Source organism: Calonectris borealis, chromosome 21 (assembly GCF_964195595.1).
Source record: "Calonectris borealis chromosome 21, bCalBor7.hap1.2, whole genome shotgun sequence".
Lineage (NCBI taxonomy): Eukaryota > Metazoa > Chordata > Aves > Procellariiformes > Procellariidae > Calonectris > Calonectris borealis.
The window spans coordinates 1,731,750-1,753,002 of record NC_134332.1 but is presented as its reverse complement, the minus strand read 5'-3'; the positions used below and the strand labels follow the sequence as shown (position 1 = coordinate 1,753,002).

At 43.0% G+C, this 21,253-nt stretch overlaps 1 protein-coding gene across 27 annotated transcripts in view; it reads right to left on the bottom strand.

The window, feature by feature from the left end:
- Positions 1–3,108: 3,108 nt before the first annotated feature.
- FNBP1 (formin binding protein 1) overlaps positions 3,109–21,253 on the bottom strand; it is a 110,247-nt gene continuing 92,102 nt past the window's right edge. For 7 of the 27 annotated variants that reach the window (XM_075170281.1, XM_075170271.1, XM_075170265.1 and 4 more), the window contains 7 exons: positions 20,606–20,620; positions 16,652–16,761; positions 13,721–13,853; positions 12,517–12,638; positions 11,909–12,048; positions 11,359–11,517; positions 8,671–9,053 (listed from right to left, as the gene is read on the bottom strand). In XM_075170281.1, coding sequence (XP_075026382.1) covers positions 9,016–9,053; positions 11,359–11,517; positions 11,909–12,048; positions 12,517–12,638; positions 13,721–13,853; positions 16,652–16,761; positions 20,606–20,620 — 717 coding nt within the window. In that variant the 3' untranslated portion in view covers positions 8,671–9,015. The other 20 variants (XM_075170272.1, XM_075170274.1, XM_075170258.1 and 17 more) reach the window with 12 other exon arrangements.

Genomic DNA, 21,253 nt, shown 5'->3' with positions numbered 1-21,253 from the left:
CATGACTTGCTGCCTGCTGTGCGTGGCCAGAGGCTCTGACAGCTTCCAGGGAGCGTACGGTGTTAATGAAGAAAGAGAAAAATTTAAAAAAAAGAAAAAAAATTCCAAACTTCCTGCTGCCGAGAGGCCTTGCAGCGACAGATGCTTCTGAGCAGCCGCGAGCTTCGGTAGCCCAAGTCCACCAAGTCGTACTGCGCTCGTTCAGAGGAGGGCGCCTGCTCCTTTCAGTCTCTGCTTACAAAGACTTCATGTTTCATTTACCCAGTTTCAGCCGAGTTTGTCTCATGACTGTTCATGACTACCTTTGCGATGAAAGTAACTGGCAAGGGAGGTACCTGAAGTTTCATTGAGCTGTTCCAGGTTTCTAGAAGGGAGCCTGAGCAGTTTTCTCAGTGTGTCATGGCCCAAGCTGTCACTACTGATACAATCCACTGTCCTGGTAACGCTTACGTGAGAGCAGCTTTGCTACCGAGGCCCCAGGAAAGACGGTGCTCCGCCAGCACGCGCCACCACTGGATTAATGGAGTTGTTAAACCGGGCAGGTGATGCGAGTGCTGCCTGGGGCTGAGGGGCTGAGGACAAGAACAGTTCTCGGCCAGAGCAGTGAATGACACCGCGTTAGCTAAAGCCTGAAATATCTGAAGAAATGGAGCTCGAGTTGGGTTAATAAGAACGCGCAGCTTGTTCTTTAGCAACTTGAAGTCAACCGCCAAAACCTGCCTCTTGCAAACAAACCCCGTCACCTCAGCAACTGCAGAACAGCTCGAAACGTTCCAGGAGACGTTAACGAACACCCTCCCCCAGGGAGGGGATTATTCAGTGTCTAGACAAACAGCTCTGGTGCTGCTCTGGCAAACCCACGATTGTACTTTTTGTAACCCTCTGGCCGTTAAAACACTCAAAGCATCTCTATTTCATTTGAAATCTGACTGCAGCCTTGCTGTTCTCCGACTCCTGCAGTAGGCAGGACACACAGCACGTGTCTCAAACGCAGCGAGCTTTGGGACCCACTGCCAATGTAATCTACGTTTCATAGCTGAGCCCTTATCAGTTCTTTCTGCAAATCACTTCATTTTCCCCTTATTTTATCAGGTCCCTTGCAGATTGCAAAAAAGGGGAGATGAAAGAACTGTTCATGCATTGGACTGATGGAGCCAACCTCAGTATTTAGATTATCTGCTTCCCCCCCATCTTCCGGGAGTACTGGGGAGTTCAGTTTACACGAGCCGCTCTTCTTCCCCCGACTCCTCTCGTGCCCAGACTGCGGCCTCATGAACAGCCTGAGCATTTGGATGCAGCTGAGCTGCGATGCAGACGACAAGCACGCTGCACTCACGCTGCAGGCGTCACATCTCAGCCCCCGGAAAGGGGAACTGGCTCTTCCCCCGGTGACGCAGGGCGCAGCCGCACCCCACAGCTTCACCTTCGCTCACGAGGCCACAGCCTCGCTCTGTAGCCCCTGGTGCCGGGGGCACATCTCCACCCTCCCGTACGCTCTGACATGTTCACTGACACAGCTGGCATCGTAAAGCTCATTTTATTTTCTTCCCAGTTATTGCTCAGCTTGGCTTCAGCTGCCAGCCCTCAATCACTCATTTGGTTGTGCTGTTTCTATTTAAAGTTAGCAATGCTAATGCTGCTTAAGATAAATCAAAGTTGGAGCCAGCGGACACCCTCTCCTATTCACCGTTGCCCAAAAATGCAAAGACTAGCAGACTGTTTATAACAGTACTGATTTGTCCTGAATCGACAGGGATGTTAATTAGTGCTGGCAAAGAACAACTGAAATTGTTAAAAAAAAAGCAATCTGAACTTAGGAGAAGGGAAGGAAAAAAACCCACCTCTCTATAGCTGCTTCAAATGAGATCATCAGTCAGGTATCAACTGCTACGAGCCGTTGCAGTACAACTGCAAATCCTCACGGCTCCTGCACGAGGCTGTTTCCAATGCACCGGACTCACAGGTGATGCGAAGCTGTCCAGAAGCTAGCCGGCGTTTTTGTCTGGGCTAGGGAGACACGCTATTCACCAACCCTGCCTATTAAAGTGCAATTGTGAATCTCCTCACCCAGAGTGACAGAAATGGATCTGGTTTTCAGATTATCCAGTGAAGGGAAACATTACCGTGCTTCATACATCTGCATGTTCACGCATGCATGTATGTGCATGCATGCACAAATGCATTATTTGCTAGGCTCGCAACAGGTTTCGTTTTAAAGTATAAACGATCAGTATCAAAAACATCTGCCGAGACTTCCCGTTAAACCAAAGCGTTCGCTAAGGGCGTTACAAGGTTCAGCGCTCCGTTAGAGGAAATACTTTCCCCAAGCTTCCAGTTATGGCCGCCTGCTGAAGTGGGAAAAGGCAAGAACCACCCGTCCTTCCCGAGTACACCAACAACCCCAACCGGAACAGTGCATTTTTCTTTCTCCTCAGATGACCAAATAAAAAACCCCGAACCACTTCAGTCTCTCTTCAGTGCCAGCTGGAAAGGTGAAAGTTTGATAAAATTGTGTCTCAGAGTGACCTGATGGGAAGTAGCTATGTGGGACAGTCACTCAAAGGTACATATTCCAAATATCTGAAAATTCCAGTAGGAAATAATATGAAATAAAAAACAAAATAAAAACCTCAAGTACCATAAGTAAGAACATGTCATCATTCTTCTGAATATAGCAGCTAGGTACAAGCACCGCACTGGAACAGCCTCTTTCTGCTTATTCGTTGTAAATATTACAGCTGGACACAAACCCCAAATCCATCCCATAGCCAAGGAGAATAATGAGGAGTACGAGAGCAGCTTAGGGGAGTTTCGGGCTGTAACACTTATGTCTGGCTGAAACGGTGAAGTCACAGCTAAATTCCCATTCTCAACTGGAAACGCTTGTGGTAAGGCAGAAAGCTGACCGGAGAGCAATGGACACAGCGCCTCGACAATGAGAGGAGCCCCAGCAAAGAGGCATAGCCTTTTTTCTTGGGAAAGAGAAGCGACAAAACCATTTTTCTTCTTCTCTGGATGATCAAAACGGTCCACGGAAACTGTATTTCTGGAATTAAATGTTTATTTAAATATGTGGCCGACTTTCCTTTCATTGTTACAAGGTCAATATTCGCTTTCAAATGGAAGCGCTTTATTTGGTTGAATTCTGTCTCCAGAAATGAATGGGCAACACCAGAACCTTTTACATTGGCAATGAAATCACAACACTGAGATGCCACCAAAATCTAGAGATCAGTGCTCAAACACACATACACACACATATACAAATAAAAAAGTGCTCAACATCATCATGTTAAAATAGAATTTGGCTTCATTTAGGTCTTTTGACACTTCAGGCAGGAAAACAAAAAACAAAGAACAATATGCATCAAACTAAATGAACTTCTGAAAAATACTCAGCATTAAACACAACTTTCAGTATCAGTAAATATGTTTCTTCTCTATTTACAGGTGTTAAGAAAGGGCATTAGAGACTTTTGCTGGGATAATGAGATTTCGTAGGATGTACAGTCCACGCTTCTGGGCGAGATTAGTAAATTCAAGCTGAGTTTTTATAAACCAGTCATATTTAGTCCTTCAGATTTTGCAAAAGGTAAATTCTACAAAAATCACTCATTCATTACCCTGAATAAAGGCAGCAGAATAAAGATGTGTAGGCTACAATACATGACTGTCGCTATTTTTTTCTTGCAGTAAGTTTTAAGATCTGGGCTTTCGGGAACTAGTTGCCAAGTTTATAAAAACTCCATACATGGTCTTTTAATAAAACTTCTGAAGAAAATTAATCAGCTAAAGCTAATGCTCCTTCTAAAGCGCTATTTAGCAACACAGACATTGCAATTGTTCAAATGTTCCACAGAGGCTGACAATAATATACTGTCCACCTAGATTAAATATATAAAAGCAAACTTTTATCTAATTTTTACATGGATGGCACAACAAGTGAAAATGAATTCTTCTAGCTGCTGATTCAACAGTGCATTGGACATGAGAATAAAAATACTGCAGCTAAAAATATTTTTAAGATATTTCTGCACACCTGTTAACTGCTTAACCATTTAGAGCCCCTGAGGACACAACAAAGCCTTTGCACAAGTCCTTGTACACAGCCGAAAGTGCCAGCCGTGTGGATCACATTCCGCTATCGGAGGCTCATGGATCTAAACAGTTAAGTGACCACAGTAGCAGCAATGACAAGGATGGTAATTTAATCGATTATGACCCTTCCGACACGGCTAACACTGTAGCTGAACGGCCTCAGTGCTGGTATCGCCTGCTTCTCAACGCAGGCTCCTGAGCCACTTGAATTAGATTAAAACACATAACCTTTGCTGGTTGATGCTTGCAGATATTAAGCACCATAACACAACAGCTACAGTACTGACTGTAGGACTGAGGGACTTTGTGCTATAAAAATAAAAGTTGGTATCTTAATGGAGAGAAAGGGCCAGAGTTATGAACACAACACGTAGCCTAGCTCAAAAATTACTTCATCCTGAGTGGGGACGACCGAGGCAATCCCCAACATGGAGAGTACTTGATTCTTGGACACATTTCTATACGCTGACCCTGCACAGGAGCACAGCAGGCAGCAGAACAACACACACGTTTGTCTGCAAACTAAACCTGAGAGGTTCCATTTTAGGGTCACAGCCCGTCGTGGCTTCCATATCCACTTTCTCAAAACTTGGGGATTTGAGAAAAGATGAAGTTCCCAAGGAGGGAAGTAGATACCCCCAAATGAGGTGTTGGTCTGTGGATAAATTGGGCCCTCAGGAGCTACTCAGTAGCAACTGACTCTTACAGGGCTGAAACGTGTACAGGATGACTGTAAAATCCTAGCAATGGTAAAGATTCAGGGGAAACCAACAGCTGGAATGTAGATGTTTAGGAAGCAATTGACCCTTTTAGGCAGCTGAGGTCCAGATCATGTGATGTTTGGAGATACTACAGCTCTCTCTCCGCTGCGTGACATGAAGTGCAGCATCACTTATCATGCTACTTCTGCTTCAAAGAAAACCATGTGAGAACAGGATGGCTGACGAATAATCACAATTCCTGTCTGGCTTCTGGGTCGAGGTCCAGTCCATGACAAGGTGGGAGAACGAAATAGAGCGCGGTTTCTTTTTTTCTTTCCTCTTTTTATTTTTCTAAAAAAATTCTGTTATTCAAACATTAACTGATGGGAACGCACAGGAGGTCATGCAAAAGGAGAAGGCAGGTCTGAAATGCTGAAAAACAAACCAACAAAAGAAAACTGCAAAGAGATTAACAACAAAGAGCCACAAAATAACGTGACCCTCAGGAAGGTGGGCGCAGGCAAGGCAACAGGGCGAGCATGCAGACTGAAACGAGAGCAAAACGGAGGTCTTTGTGACAAGCAAAATGGGGCTTCAAACCAAAATACCGGTGTCTCTGTTTGTGTGTGTCTGTGTGTGTGTGAGAAAGAGGAGGGAGAGAGGAGGGGGGGAATAAAGAGGAGGGGGCAGAGAGAACAAGAAGGAAAACAAGCGTACATACGTGAGCTGGAAGGCTTTCAGGAAGCAGCAAGGTCATAGGGATTTAATACTTGGAATGAGCATCAGCCTAGATTTAAAAAAAATAAAGGCTGACAAGTATTAGTGACCTTTTGGGGAAAGCAGAATATTGAATAATGCATATGGATCAAATTTAATATCTGCAAATTCAGAGCCCAGTCCAGCTGCTGTGACACTGTTCCCGGGGGAGGCTCTCCACGCGTATGCGCCTCCTTGCCAAGCTATTTGATGAGACTACCTGCAGGATCAGCGCTGAAGGCACCATGCGAAGTGCCGATGGACCAGTGCACACATTCAGATGGACTGAGGGACAAGGGAGGACAGAAGATAGACCAGTGCATGCTTGGGACTCTCTGGTTCCCCTTTGCATCAAGGGCAGCCAGCAGTTCTTTGACTGGTGTTGGGAGGAATTGGGTGGGGGGAAAGCGATGGTTATGTTTTACGGAGGGGCTGTGCCAAGCTGGCAGAAGAGTGGGAAAGGCTAAGTTAATCTGAGCCACAAGTAGCATGCCATGAAAAAGAGCAAGCATCTGAATGGTACTGGGATGGAATTTAGGTCTGAATTTTTCAAGTGGGAACTCCAGACAAGACTGGGAGTCTGGCTTTCCATGGGTGTGTTTTAACTGCCTGCAGGGTAAACAGACCATTTTGTTTCTCCTTCTGTGACAAGCTCGCCCCGAGGTTCTTGCACCAGCACAAACACCTTTAGGAATCTAAAACATAAGAAAGACAAAAAGAAAGAGAGTGGATTAGAAAGAGGCTGGGGAAAACGGGATCCCTTAAGAGTAGTACTGCCTGCAGGAGGTTAAAGGAAGGAGAGCATCCAAGCGTCTACCAGGTCACACAGGGTTAAGGAAGGCTCCTGAACTCGGGCATACATTGCCAGCACCCAAACAGTAATCATCCACCCTCAGCCCTCCCCTCCAGCCTGGGGATGAGCATCACTGGGGCACGGCTCTTCTCTGGGAGGAGGATGTAAAACCCAGGAGCAGGACCCTGCCAGCACTTCTAGCCCAACAGAGAAAACAAACGGCTTTTTAATTTTCAATCTGCAGCCGAGTACTGTATCTGTTCAAGTGACGGCTCCAGAGGCCACGAATGATACTGAAGAATAACAGAAAGGCTTTGGCAGACGAATCCAGACTAGCTATCCTTTCCACAACAGGCTGCAAAGACCTTTCATTCCTGAGGGACGTGCAGAAATAAACGGGTAAGCGAAAGCAGTCTTAGCCTCTAAGCCCATCCTTTGTCGCGTTCCTGTACCCACAGACTTCTGGCCGAGGGTACGTTTTCTCTGTGGCCAAGTGAAGCTACAATCCAGAAGCGCGATTTGGCCAAAGAGACTGCTGTATGCAGGGGAATACAGGATGAGTCCGAACTTCCCTCGCATTCGAGAGAGCAGAGGAAACCTTCCGATCTCCTTCGCACCCACTTCCATAAAAGAAAAAAACTCCAAATGACAGCACAAAAATGTTTTCATAGAGCCACAACAAAATATTTTTCCTGAAAAGGAATTGCATTTGTACTTAGTGCGGGAAGCAGGTGAAAAACAGCTCTGGGCCATTTGCTCTCCCTTAGTAAAGTTAAACTTAAATGAATTGCCATTAAAAAAAAAAACCTCACAGGAATGAGAAAATATAATGTTTATTAGAAGAAGACACCATGGTACATCAAGCTATAAAGAGATTCCTGACAGATGATGATTTTTTAAAAAATAAGAACAGAAATGAAACAACCACACTGGCCAGATTTAACAAACCTTAACACAAAACAAAAGTTTCTATGCAAGTCCAACCAGATGCAGGCGGTTGAGTAACCAAAATGCTTATCAACATGTGGGACTGAGGAGTTATCAACAACAGCTAGGTTAAGCAGAAGAACAGCCTATAAAACCATTTGTATTTATACATATATAAAAGGATAAAAACAATTCAAATTCAAGTAACTTTAGTTTTTAAGTTATGTTATATATACAATTTTTTTTTTTATACTGGGAGAACTAAGGGCAAGTATTTAACAAAAGGATTTAAAAAAAGCCACGGTCCAGTTTATAATTACTGTTTCCTAAATAATTTGGCAAGCATTAAATAATCAGATATATCCTAGATAAAAAGTGCATCAGCATGGTTAACTTTTACCTATTTATTTATATAAGTCAAGGCTCTGCATAATGGTTACAGCACACAAGCAGCAGAGCTGCAACACTGAGAATCACAGAGCTGTCTAGAAGGATTTATTCCTATAATTGGAGGTGAGGAGGGACAGACCCACAGCGGCAAAGGAGCTGAAATGCTAATCAGCCCGTGGCTCCAAAAGTTTTTTATCAGGAAGCTTAACTTCACAGAACAGCCTCTGTTACTTGCAAGTCACCCAAACAGCCACTCTTTCTGGTGGAAGCGAACATGGCATTTTGTTGGGTGCGATGGAGAGTTTCTATAGAGCTGGTTATTTCATGCCAGTTCTTTTGTGCATCACGCTATTTCCCAACATCACTCGGTGAAAGACAGTTTTGTTCCCAAGAGGATTATGAGGTCCCATATTCAGTAACACAGTATGGTCAGTCTTGAGCAAAAAGGCCCAACTAGTTCCTATATTCGACAGTTGTCAGCACCAGACACCTGACAGAGGCAGAAAAGCCCCGCAAGAAGCTACACCCAGGTGTGCCCAGAGGAGTTTTCTTCCTCGTCCCCTAGCAGTTAGAGGTTGGCATAAGCCCCAAAACGTGAGTTTACATCCAACAGATCCAATTCTTAGTCTGCATGGTTTTTAGCTTTTATAATAGTTTCCCGCATGCATCACAAAGAGAATGAACTGTGTTTGCTCTCATTTATGTTAGGAAGGACAATAATGCTGTTTACAACTAAATCCATACAGTCGGGCCAGTACTTTCATGAGTGGTGATGCACATTTAAATTTCAAGAGGTGAACTTATACATGCATCAGCTGAGTGAATGGTACCTAGCAGAGTCTTTCATTGCTGGAGATAGGACATGTGCATTCATCTCTTCTAAAGAAAACCTTCTGAAACAGAGCTCATAAAACAACCGTAGCAGCAAACCAGTAGAATAAAAGGTGAACAGGCCTATGTAAACCTACTCAGAGATTTTCTGAAGTGATTTGTACACATCTGGAAAAAAAAAAAAGGCAAAACAAGATAGACATTACTGTTCTTTTTTGTGATAGGGTTTGCTAACACCCTCTGACCGGAGGTACCGTTGTAAACTTTACAAACAGCCCTCACAGGTATTTGCGGGAGCACGCAGACCTAGCTTGGCTCCCATGAAGACTACGATCAGGAGGGCGACTGCAGCACACGACTTACCTGTCCTACTCAGCTCGGGTTCGGCAGCAGAGCCCCGACAACACAGGCTTCAGCTGACTGAAGCAGCTCGCCAGCTGCCAAGCGGCTTTTCACAAAGCATTGAGCCGTCGCCCTTCTCAAGCGGAGCCTCCGGCTCACGGCACTGCCACAACCTGGTCAGGCGGGTACGCCCGAGCCAGAACGGAATCTGCTGGCTAGAAGAGTCACAAACGTACTCAGAGCTGGTGTGAATGCTCCCACCCTTCATGCAACTAGCATTTAGAGGTACCAGCTGCTCAAGCTTCTTTCCAAAAAGAGGAAAGGACTGCTGAAGTTTGTGAATGCTTTAGTATTTACAGTGTCGTTTTCAGGAAATGTCGTAGCTTCTGTTTCAAGGATTGAATAAAGTAACTTCTACTAATATATTAAAAATCAAATGAGAAATTTGCAGCTTGCAACAAAGTTTGTCTTTTATACACAGTAGCACTTCCCCCAAATCTTTGTACTGCTACTGGGACATTTTATGGAAAGTTCTCTTTTAGCTTTTCTTTTTAACAGAGAATTGAGAAATAAAAGAGTTAATATTATAGTTCCTCTACATCAGATACGCACAGATACATTTGACTTTGTTCCGGAAATCCAGCAAAATTAATGCAAAAACTTAAAAGGATCTGAAAAACCTCCATCGTTGGTACAGAAGTGGCTGCAACTTTATCAGCCTTCACTCCCAGCACAGACTGCATTTTTACGATCATTCAACATCATCCTATAACTTACCATTACCATACTAATATGATTTTCTGGCTGATATTGCACTACTGCAATATTCTCTCCAGAAGGGTAAATTAAAGACAAACTTTTGCTAGTTCGGTTAGCAGGACTGTGCCAGCATTTCTCACCCCACCAGAGAGATGCTTTGCTTCACTTGCCATCCAACCTGCTGCTCTGCTCCTAAATAGGTGATTTGCTGTAACATTCCACCGACACGAACCATGCTGCGTATCTGAGGGCAGGAGGGCCATGCTTGTTACTTAAGACAGATTTAGATGCCACACTAGCTTAGCTGTTTCAAGCAGCCTACAAACAACAAATTTTCCAGCAGAATAATCATCTTGCTTTCAACTTGCCACACACAAAGCAGTCGGTCTCCATAGGAGAGAACAGGGATAAGAGATGGGATCTCCCATTCTGTGCTTTCTGCCTTGCTCTGAATATGAAGTAAGGAGAATGTACAATCCACGGTCCTCTTTCAAAGGTTAATAAAAGCCGACAGAGGGACTGAGCTTTTTGCACTCTTTTGCATCTCAACTGACCCTATATTTGCCAACAGAAACATAAAACTATCGTATTATGGCAAAATAAAACAAGACCCCAGACTTTCATCTGCAGCAGACAAGGCACCGCACTGTTTCATACTGAATCCAAGACAGTGAACTGATCAAGTTATAGCGTGTGTTTACAGACAGTCCTACTCCTCTCTTCCTACTGTCCATGAATCCCAATGAGAATGGTTCAGTTTTCTTTTAAATTGGATGAGGCAGCTTGTTTCACACCAAGAACTCCAAAGTCTAGGGAACACAGTAAAAATCTGAAGGATTAAGTGACTGAAAAAAACACGTAAATTATTTAACAGTGGACTTCAATCTTAATTTGAAACAGGCCTAAAATCTTTTGATTTCTCGGTGTATTACATCACCAGGTGTTCATGGTGCCAGCATACATTCCATCCAGGATTCCCCTGTAGCACTGCTTGCTTACACAACGCACCTATTTATGAGGAGTTAAAAGCAACAACAAAACAGATTGCTGAGTCTAAGCTCTGAATGTCTGCATTGGTCTTGTGTGAGTAAAACCATTAGTTATGGTCACCTGAAACAGCAAATACATCTTCCGAAGTGTATCAAAGTGGGAAAGAATAGAGGATCTTTCTTAATGTTTTACCAACTAATCAAGGACCACAGAGTGCTGCGTAGACAGGTTTTGGCAAGATCTCTCCTTCCCCTTCCAAACACACTAACTAAATGACGACGAGGTTTCAATCCAAAAGGTCCACAGAACACATTAGGCTCTGAAAAGCTACCACACTGAGACACAAAACAGCAGTCTGAATATTTCCTATGTCACATTCCATTGAATCAGTTTGGGACCAACAGCTGACTTGTGAACGTGTCTGAGATGCCACCTGGCTATCCGAGGAGAGCTCATGTTATTCCAAACGGCTTTGTGTTTCCTGCACTAAGTCGGGTGTGCAATGGCAGTGACAGTTGAACAAGCACTGTCGAGGAAAGGCTGCATTTCCCCTCTAGTTTTACAGTCTACCACACTATCCTCCTCTGATCAATAAAAAGCGTGTTCTGCAGTACAGCAAGCCATATTAGTCCATGTACGACATAATGCACCTTGTGGCATTGTACAGACTTTTAAAAGGCTCCATCTGCAACACAGAGCAGTTTCAGGCTTGGATATCTCTGTGAAAGCAAATAAAGTAATAATAATAGTATTAAATATAAGTCATAGCACCTTTGGCATTTTTGTCCAAATAGACTTCAACATACGACGTAGGGACATAGCCCTCCTCATCTTCGTTCCTTCGGATTCGTGTCCACCCATCACCTTTGTCTTCTTCTATTACATAGAGCATTTCTCCTTCTGCTACAGAAATTGTTCCTTCATTCTGACCTGAAAGACACAGTAAGACAGAGTTTAGGCTGTCCTGCACAATGTGAATCACAGATGCAGCGGGGCACACTCGGACAAAATGCTGATGCAACCTTTGTTGCATCACTAGCAACACGAACAAGAACATGTGATTCTGGAGACAACAGTGTGTGCAGGAAGAACCAGATGAATGTGATCCTGATAGAGTTTGGGGTTTTTTTCTTGCAGTCCATGCATAATGAGAGACAAATCACTTAGTGCCTCTCTAAGAAAAAGAATCATGCCAGAGCCTCACTCGCCCTTTCTTTGCCTATTTAAACACTGCAGGGGTTAAATGAAGGTTTCCCACTTGTCCTTGGCACATGAACTTAACAAAACAGTAAGTGAAATGAGAGCAAAGGTTGAGTTATACCTTCAAATGTATAGAGCGCTTTACACGTTCCTATGGTGGGTAGTGGTTCTTCATCATCAAATTCATCGTCAAAATCCGTTGCTGGTACTTTCATCTCAGTCTCCTGACTTTGCTCTTCTGTGTAACTGCCATCTGGGCTGCTCAAGAGAGGAAAATACACAGCAACTATAGCGACCAGTCTCAGGAGCAGAGAGAACGACTCGGTCACCAGACACTTAAGACAAGGTGAGGAACTGTAGCTGGAGCAGCTCAGCAATTCCAAAGCATGCTCAGAACTGCCTGTTACACCAGCAGCTGTCACAGAGCGATGGGTGAGACCAGCCATTTTTGCCATCAAAAGCTGTAAAAAATGCACCCATCTCACTCACCTTCACAGCAGTGAGCGTGGGGGCTATTACACATTTCATCACATTCAGAAAAGTAGCTCTTAAAGTTGGGATCTTACATATGCTAAAATCAGTACGCGAAACACTTCGTGGAGTGCCTGCCTTTAGCCTGGCTACAGGAGTTTCTGAACCGTGCAGAGCTACAGTTTTCCTGATTAACCAGCGAAGGAAAGCAGGTTCAACTACCAGCCTGAACAGGACAGCTCCGTACAGATACTGTACCTCTCCCGGTCCTGCGCACAGCTGTTCACTGCTGACGTGTTCTGGGCTTCATACAGTCCGCTCTGCCGCCGGGCCTGCTCCGTCCGCACCGGCAGCCTGCCCTCCACCTCCGCCAGCCAGCCCTGCAAGGGACAGCACTCTCATGCATCGCTCACGCTCCGACTTGCAAGGGGGTAACGCTGCTTTTACTTTGCTGCGTCACATTTGACGTTCAGACTATGGAACTAAAACCAGATTGTAAACATATTTACATTCTCCTTTCGGTTGCAGTTGTCAGGGGGAATAGATTCTGTACTTTAAGTGTATATTCAATCTATTGGTCTTCCCAAAAAACACTGGAAAATCGATTCTTTTTTGACACTGGGTGCTGAAAGCACTGTGACCCAAGAGGAGCAGTTAACAAAGCTGTTGGGAGATGCTGCTCTAGTCACAATAAAGTAAAAAAACGTGTGGCAGCTTATAGCAGTCTCAGTAACGCCAGAAACACAGCAATCTCAGCAACTCCTGAATGCAAAAGAGGACTACAGCTGGGGAGAATGAACGACCCCATGATTTTCAAATGGATAAGAAAGCAATGGATAGTAAAGCCCACAACTGTAAGAAACATCTAAAATTAACGGGCTGTATCTATTTATGTACATAGCGTAACTTACAGAATGAAGTCTTTTCTTAGCCCTATAATCCTTCTCGTGTAATTATAATGGCTTCATATATTCCAAATACTCCTTATGCTCTTGAGAGTTTATATCTCTAAGAAGCTTCCTGTTAATGGCAGACTATTCCTTAAAACATATTTTATCTGAAGGCTTCTGTCTTGCTGTTAAGACTATAAATGGTGCTTTACATTTATGTTCCTCTGGTTTTCCACAGACATCTGTAACATGATGCTTCAAATTATTTAATTAATTAAATAAGCATCTGAACCCCTCTGGACAGTCCAGAGAGCACTATATTTTCTCTTATCCACCACTTAGCACAATTTGTCTTCTGTGGCAAATTAAACAGCAGGATTGTTGGCTGACTGTCACAAGAGATGGTGCATATTTCTGCTACACAAACAGGCTCAAAGATCTCAATTAATTCAAGTGCTTAAGTAGCACTTACCCATACATGGTAAGAAAATGCATCCGGAAAAGCAATGAAGCATCTGCTTAGAACTGAGCATATGCTGAGCTACGTTTTACTGAAATGTCTCTTCCCATACCTCAAATTTCTGAACTTCTAATCGTAACTTTTCAATGTTCTGTCCAAGTTCTGCTAATCTGTGGTCCACACTCGCTGCATCTCCCATCTGTGGGTTCTTGATATACACATCTTTCATTTTCGTTAAGGCATCTCTGAGAGACAGAAGAAAAATAACACATAAGTGTTAGTGTGGCTGGGGGCAAATGCCTTTCTCTAAATGAAGGCAAATAAAAGGATAATAAACTGCTGCCTCTTTAGTCTGTGGTTCAAGCCTAATCGGTCACAAAGGTAACTGAGAACATCCAGACAGGGGCTTTTGCCCTGTATAGAAGCAGCCATTAAAAAATAACAGTAAAATCACTTGCTAGAAGAGAATTTACTCTGTCAGAGATGGAAAAAAGTGAGTGACCTTTACCTACAATGTGACGTGACAGAGCCATTGTGCACAACCAAACTCCTCAAGCCCCTACATTAAAGGGAGCCCCTCACCCTACAGGCAGCTGAGGGTTCTTCGCGTGGGCGAGGGTGGCAGCAGGAGCCTCACCAGCGGATGGTGAGGCACAGGAGATGTGCTGTGTCGGTACAAGCACACAACACATGTAGACCAAATTATTCAAGCTCCGCGTGCTCTGCTTGAAGAACCTTAGCAGAAAAATGACTGCGTTCTTGGACAGTGGCCTTTTTGCAAGGCAAAAGGAGGAATTTGGGTTGACTTTTAGCCTGACACATTCTCTTATTTAGTACTATGATTTCTACTTGTTAGCCCTGGGGAAAAAAAAAGTCTCACAACCGTTGCAACGAATGACAGCTTCAATGTTCTAGATGAATATCATCTCAGTTTTTGGGGCACAGACAAACAGTTGCATCATTATTCTCCATCATGGGCTGAAATCCAGTTGAGAAACTGGGACAAAGAGCTGGACGTGGACATATTAATAATAAAAATGGAGTGCTAACTAGAAATTCTCACCCTGCCTGTTGCAGTTTGTCTTTTGCAACCCAAATCATTTGCAAGATATTTATTTCACACTGCTTAAAACGAAGCTAAATCCAGATGGTTTGCATTTGTCACAGCGCAGCGACAGATGGACCTTAGGCCACAAAATGCGACCCTGCATCCTGTTAAGTTATACAGCATTTTTACTAGATTCTTTTGGGGGGGCTGTGTTTCGTATCAACCCAGACGCCAAACGCCTAGGGTTTCAGAGATGTTAATTTTAAAGGCCTGCTATGAACGTGGTACCGTAAGGCCAAGATTAACGTAGTACATGCCTTCATGAGCTCCCGGAGGAAAGCCAGCAGTGTGCTGCCTTTGACCCGAGGCAAGTTGAGGCTGAACTTAAAGAAAAAAGTTATCTGCATGATGATGAACGTTTCAGAGCCTAGAGAAGGGTGGACTTATGAGCTGATTTCCTGTACTACTGGCACAGCGATTCAGCTTTTCTCTAGGCATTACTTGGGGGGTAGAAAGGTTAATGTGAGTCCCACAACTCAAGTTAACACTCTTTATATTTTAGAGTTTCCCACCAAACTCTTGACAATTGCAATCCTGTGCCTGCCTTTGCTTTGTGTGTATAGAAAATGGGAAAAAGTGTGGGTGGCAAGAAAGCGGGACTGCTCTGTGGTTGAAGCCCTAAGGGACAATATTGCAAACATATGAGTCATGACTATTACTATTTTTTAACTCTTATTTAACTGCTGGTGCTACTTCCTCACTCATATGCTATCTTTATTTAAAACAACTTCATTCTGCTCTGATTTCATACCCAATTTTAACGTCGGGTTACCTCAGAATCAATACAGAGCAGAAAGGAAAATCTGTACAGAGACAAATCTAAGTTACCACAGAAGAAAAAAACAAAGCAATGAGAAATCATATAATCACACGCAGTTTTCCTTTCTTATTCATGATATAAAAAATAAAGAAGAAAATTTGGGTTACTAGACCAAATAAACAGTTTTTTCAAAAGAAGTTGGCAGAAAATGTAGGCACATCTGTACAAACGCAAAGCAATATTTAGGGATAGACTAGTACCAGAGAAGCTAAGTTTTGAAATCATTCAGGGAAGAAAAGTTCTGTCTCTTGCAAACAAAACATGCTGAATGTTTAATGCAACTACAGAATGTGAACAAACCCAAAATAACAAATACAGGCTGCCAGAATCAATCAAAAATGTGTAACTAAAATAGCCTTATTCTCAATCAGAATGATAAACGAAGCCTTGCAGAAAAAGCATCCACAAAAGAACAGGAGTTATTATCTTTCTGCTGCCAGGAAATGTAAGCTACAGATCAGAGAGTCTTGAGATACACCCCAATCAATCAGCACTTTTGATGATGTTATCATGCTCATAACAGCCTCTCTTGTTGGGATCTACCCATGCCCACCATGCAGTAAAGGCGCTCTGCTCAGTGCTGAGAGCTCTATGACTGTACCTTTGACTGAGGCTGTATTTGCATCCTCTACTTTCCTAAAAAACACCCTCAGGAATGGGGCACATCAAGAAACAAACTTAGTGTATCTAACAGCAGTCTGCTAATCTGGCTCACGATATAAAACTGCTGCTCTCCCGCCAAAGCCCAAGAAAGAAGGAAAAATTGTCTCTTCATTTACATCATTCCTATCCTTATACTAGGATCTTCTCATCTCATGATTCCCAAGACAGGATATGCATTACACTGGGGTGGGAGACTGGAACAAAGAGAAAGCCAGCTTTTGCCCCAGCTCTGACCTACACGAGCCAAAATTAAATAACTGATTTCACAATCTGAGTTGTGCAGAGCCTTGCATCTCTCAGGTGTTTTTAGCCTCTGGTTCTTTTTTTCTTGGAACAGTACCTTAAACAAACCTAGAACCTTGTCGTTATTTGCTCTTTCTTATATATTACTTGTTTCTGTTCTCCTATATAAGACCACCTATTTCATTCTTCATTGGAGGGGATTGACATACCTTTGATCCATCTCCTTCTGAATGTCTTTGTTTAGTTCATCAACTTTTTGCTGAAGTTTCTTTCTTCTTTGCTCAGGTGGGAGATTGCTGAAGTCCTCTGGCCCTGCTCCCTGCACAGAGTGGAATGGAAGAGAAAAGAAGAAAACTCAGAGTCTGAAAGAATCCTTCAGGATTGCATTTTGAAAACAGCTCACAAAAGTCTGTGCAAAATTACAATGGTCTGAAGCATTGTTATTATTTGTACTGAGAGTTATCTGTTAGCAATCTGGATGCCCTAGAAATAATCTCAGGACCACATCCCACTTTCACAGCAAATGGCTAATGGGAGATCACCGACTAAAGAATTCAATGGCAAAGCCAAGAATCTATTTTTATCCATAGTTATCATCAGATTTTATTAACAGAGTTCCATTTTCATGCTGATCTTTCCTGCCTTCCCTTCCTCTGCTAGAAACACATCCCCATAAAAGCAGTTGCTAGCTTTTACTCCCGTGTCACAGTTGCGCTTCTCAGGTACGCTATTAATTGCTGGCTTGGTCTGCATAGTCTGAGTGTTGGTCCAAAACAGTTAATTTATGTCAGGGCTCTCCTGAACGCACTAAGATAACAGAAGCGCTTCCTCTGGTGTTCCGCAATTTAAAATCATGCTGCATACTTTCCAGGATCCACATTCCATGTCAAAGTCTCTCAATTTTTCCTCTCTCACTTGTTCTAGCATAAAAATGAGAAGTTACATCAAAGCCATAGAATCAATCAATTTGAAATCATAATCAAAGAAAACATTTGAAGACCACAGCGGTTACCTTTGTGTGATTCTGCTTGAAAGACCCTTTTCTGCCTTCAAACTGCTAAGCTGCTTCTTGATTGCCTCAATTTAATATAGCAGATAGACGACACATAAAATACATCCATACTATTTTCTTCAAAGTACCACCTATTTTTGTCTTGCAGGAGGGCAAGGGGGACAGTTTGGGTGGGCTATACTGAACACACATCAATACTAATCAGTTGCACCATAAGGGAGTGAGGTTCTTGTACATTATGTTGAATTTGTACAGGTTTTTCTTGTTTTGGTTTCTGCTCATTCCGCATCTCATTTCTAAGGGGGAATACCGGCCTATGGGAGAAAGAAGGGTAAAAACACAGAGCTGAGTAACCAAATTCAATGGCTCAGCAGCTTACTGAAAGCTTGCGAGCAGAGTTGCAACATTAGTCTTATTAAAATGCCAAATCTGTCTGTGAGAGGAGTGTGATTAGTGGAAACTCTGCCACAAAAGCGGCCCATTAGACCCTTTCAGCTCTGCACTGAACGTGCTCTGAGACAGCGCGCTCTTTCTTCTGCATTTGCAGAACAAGCTGTTTACAAGAAAATGTGTGGGTGTCAGAGGGATGGAGGACAACTACAGACAGGTCATCTTCTCCTCTGGTCTGGCCATTTCAGAATAACAGAACAGGCAAACCTAATGAAATTGCTGCCATATTGATTTTTCAGTAAAAGACGGCATATGCGTCTAGTTAAGCCTTGATCATCTGTGTAATAATACACTTAAAATTCCATTTCATGAGACAATGAGAAAGCAAATTTAAGACAAATGAAGGAAAAAACTAAGTTACACTCATTCTGAAACTTTAACCACATGAAGTCTCAGCAGTGCTTACATTACCTGCTGTGCATGGTACAGGAAATATAATAGTATTTTGCTTGATAGTAACTCCCACATCACATTAGACATGAGAGTGATTCAATATATTTTGAATCCATGCATATCTTTTTAAGGTAAAGCATCTGGATGTAGCTTTGCAAATAAACAAGCAGTTACAGGAAAGACCGTGACATATTCTTCTCAATTCTAAGCAGAAGAGACAGATATGCTTGAAAATATCCCCACCTGTACATTAGGAGAATGCAATAGATGCAGTCAAACAAATTTGGAAAAGCATCTTGTTTTTGATTCTTCAATTTCATTCAAAAGCTCCAGGCTGGACTAAATTCAGTATTGTTGTTTACAATGCTTCAGACCAAAGCATTAGTGTTGCATAGAAATGCATGCCTGAGACTAGGAGGTGATCTCACTCAGACTTTATTCCATGCTCAATAATTTCCCATCATAACAGAAGCTACAGTTCCTCTTCCAAAAGGAAGAGTCAAGAAGCCATTTTTGCACATGCTGGGCACGTTTCATGCTCTCAAACAAAAACACACCTGGGCTCTCTCTCAAGTAGTCAACACTGCCTACATTTTTAGAAATGCTTCAATAGTGAGGTGAGGGGGAAATCTGTGCTATTTTTGTTGTGTTATCAAAGGAGCAGCAGAGCCAGTGTTCACTAGATTTCCTTGCATAAAGATACTGGGATTTAGGATGCAAATTGTCCCAAGATGAAGGACTGTGAAAAAAGAGGCCATATTAGGACCAGTTTCTGGGCTAAAGCTACATATGGGGAAAGCACGAGGTTTATCAGCCCCAGTTACGGCTCTTGTACAGCTAGGATCCGAGAGGAAATTACGAACAAGCCGATTTCTTCCGCCTGAGGCGCACATGGGTCTCAGCCCTCTCTGCACATCTTTTTGATTTGCGGAATTCTTGGGGAAAGGCCAGGTCAGCCATTTATTTTGGGAGGATTTATTCCTACATACGAAGACTTAGCTCAGCTACACAACATACTAGCTCTGTGACTAGGAAAACAACAAATGGAAATCCCTGGTATAAATGCATTGGACTACCAGCCAAAAGAACAAGGTTTGCAAGTAAGCTAGAGATTTCCATCATTCCTAAGGCCCACCACAGGTCTTCAGCGAGAAGCAATATCGCTAATGGAGCCCAAGCAAGTCACTGTGTTGACAGAGCAGCAGCAGGACCTGAAACCTCCAGAGCTACAGCAGGTAGCTTTCACGGCCCGTGCATTTCCTCCTAATAAGCTGCTATGAACAGAACAGGTCCACAATGATGTACCCAAGAACAATGTATGTGTAGGGGGGAGAGAGCACCTAAAGGCACTGACTGGTGAGGAATAAGAAAACTTTCAAGCTAATGCAGTTGAAGTGCTACTGCAGATCCTCTGAAGCCCTCCAAAACTGCAATCAGTCGTTTGCAGCTCTTGCATGCTGGCATGAAGTGGGTCAGCAAACCAGTCGCATTCTCCTTGTGACTGGGCTCACGAAGGGCAAAGGAATGTAGACAGGCTGTCAGGAACATATCAAGGTGTGGAGTATCTCAAGCAGTACGGTACCTTGTGTATGAAGTTCAGCACATAATTTGCTTTCCCAAATATGTTCATCCCTTCCCTTTCCAACTCAGTAACATATTATCTTACCGTAGTCCAAGAAACCTTCCCAGCTGCATCCAAGATAGAATTTTGGATTCACATTATACCTCCATTTGTGAATTCAAAACAGACTGAGTTAACCTTGTTGGTTAAGGTTTACAGAACTTTAATTAATATCATTATTAGTTATTCTGAAGGACTACATAGGGCTGTAAAATGTAGGTGATAACGATGCACATTTCCAGTAATACCTGGACACAGAAAGCAAACTTTGCAGCTATGTTACACAAAAGACATGCATTCCTCTCTGGAAAAGGTCCAGAAGCACGGAGACCTTTATTTATTATTTTTTTTCTTTAAATGTTTTAATGTATACTTACACAGTAGCAGAATTACTTGATACTGTTTTTCTACATTTTCATAGCCCTAGATTATAAAAGTGAAAACTAAACTATGTATTAGAGTTAATTTTTTAGCAGCTTATTAGAAAGACTGAATTCTGATCACCTCTATTAGACTCCAGACCTGTGTATTCAGAGTTATCTGATAAATATCAAAAAAAGCAAACACAGAAGAAACAAATTTAACAGTTAATTTCAGTGTCATGTCATATGTGGCACAGTGCACATTAAAACACACACAGAAAATTGTGATTAAAACACAGGACAGGCATGCTGTAAATGTGCTTACCAGCTTGAGAGAAAGCTTCATGTAAAAATTGGAGAGATACAGGGTGGGGGGAGAAAGAGAAAAAACAACAGTGCATCAGTAGAAGAGGAACTTTTTCAGACTGACGTTACAATAAAATGACACATAATCCCCTTGCTGTTGGAAGGCAAAATGGGTAACACTAACAGATCTGTGCAAAAGTTCACAAGATGGGCCAGCGTTAATCAGTCAGCTGCCATTTCCTTGCCAGAAACAGAAATGGAAGTGTTGTACCTCTACACGTGTGCTTTAGCACTGCAGGTGAGAATCTGGCCTGGATTGCCTTATTTACACGGCTGCAACAACAGAGCGTTTTCGCATTACGGTAACACCTCTGAAGTGGAAAAAAACTCAGAACTTGCAAATGTATGCAAGTCACTTTAGATCAAAAATGTGCTGAAACGCAGTCACGAGCATCAGCGCCTTTATGCAAGGGCTTAAGAGAAGGGGGGATAACACCTAGCCGAAGCTCAGTGAAGAGGCAAGGTACTGCACTTGGCCACCAGCTGCAAAGAGCACGACGGGATCTCCAGCGATCTCCAGCGATTTCCTAGCTCTCAGGCCTACGTCCAAAGTACAACATCTCAAACATCCTTGCTGATTGCGTGCAGTGCTGTCCGGGCAGCCACG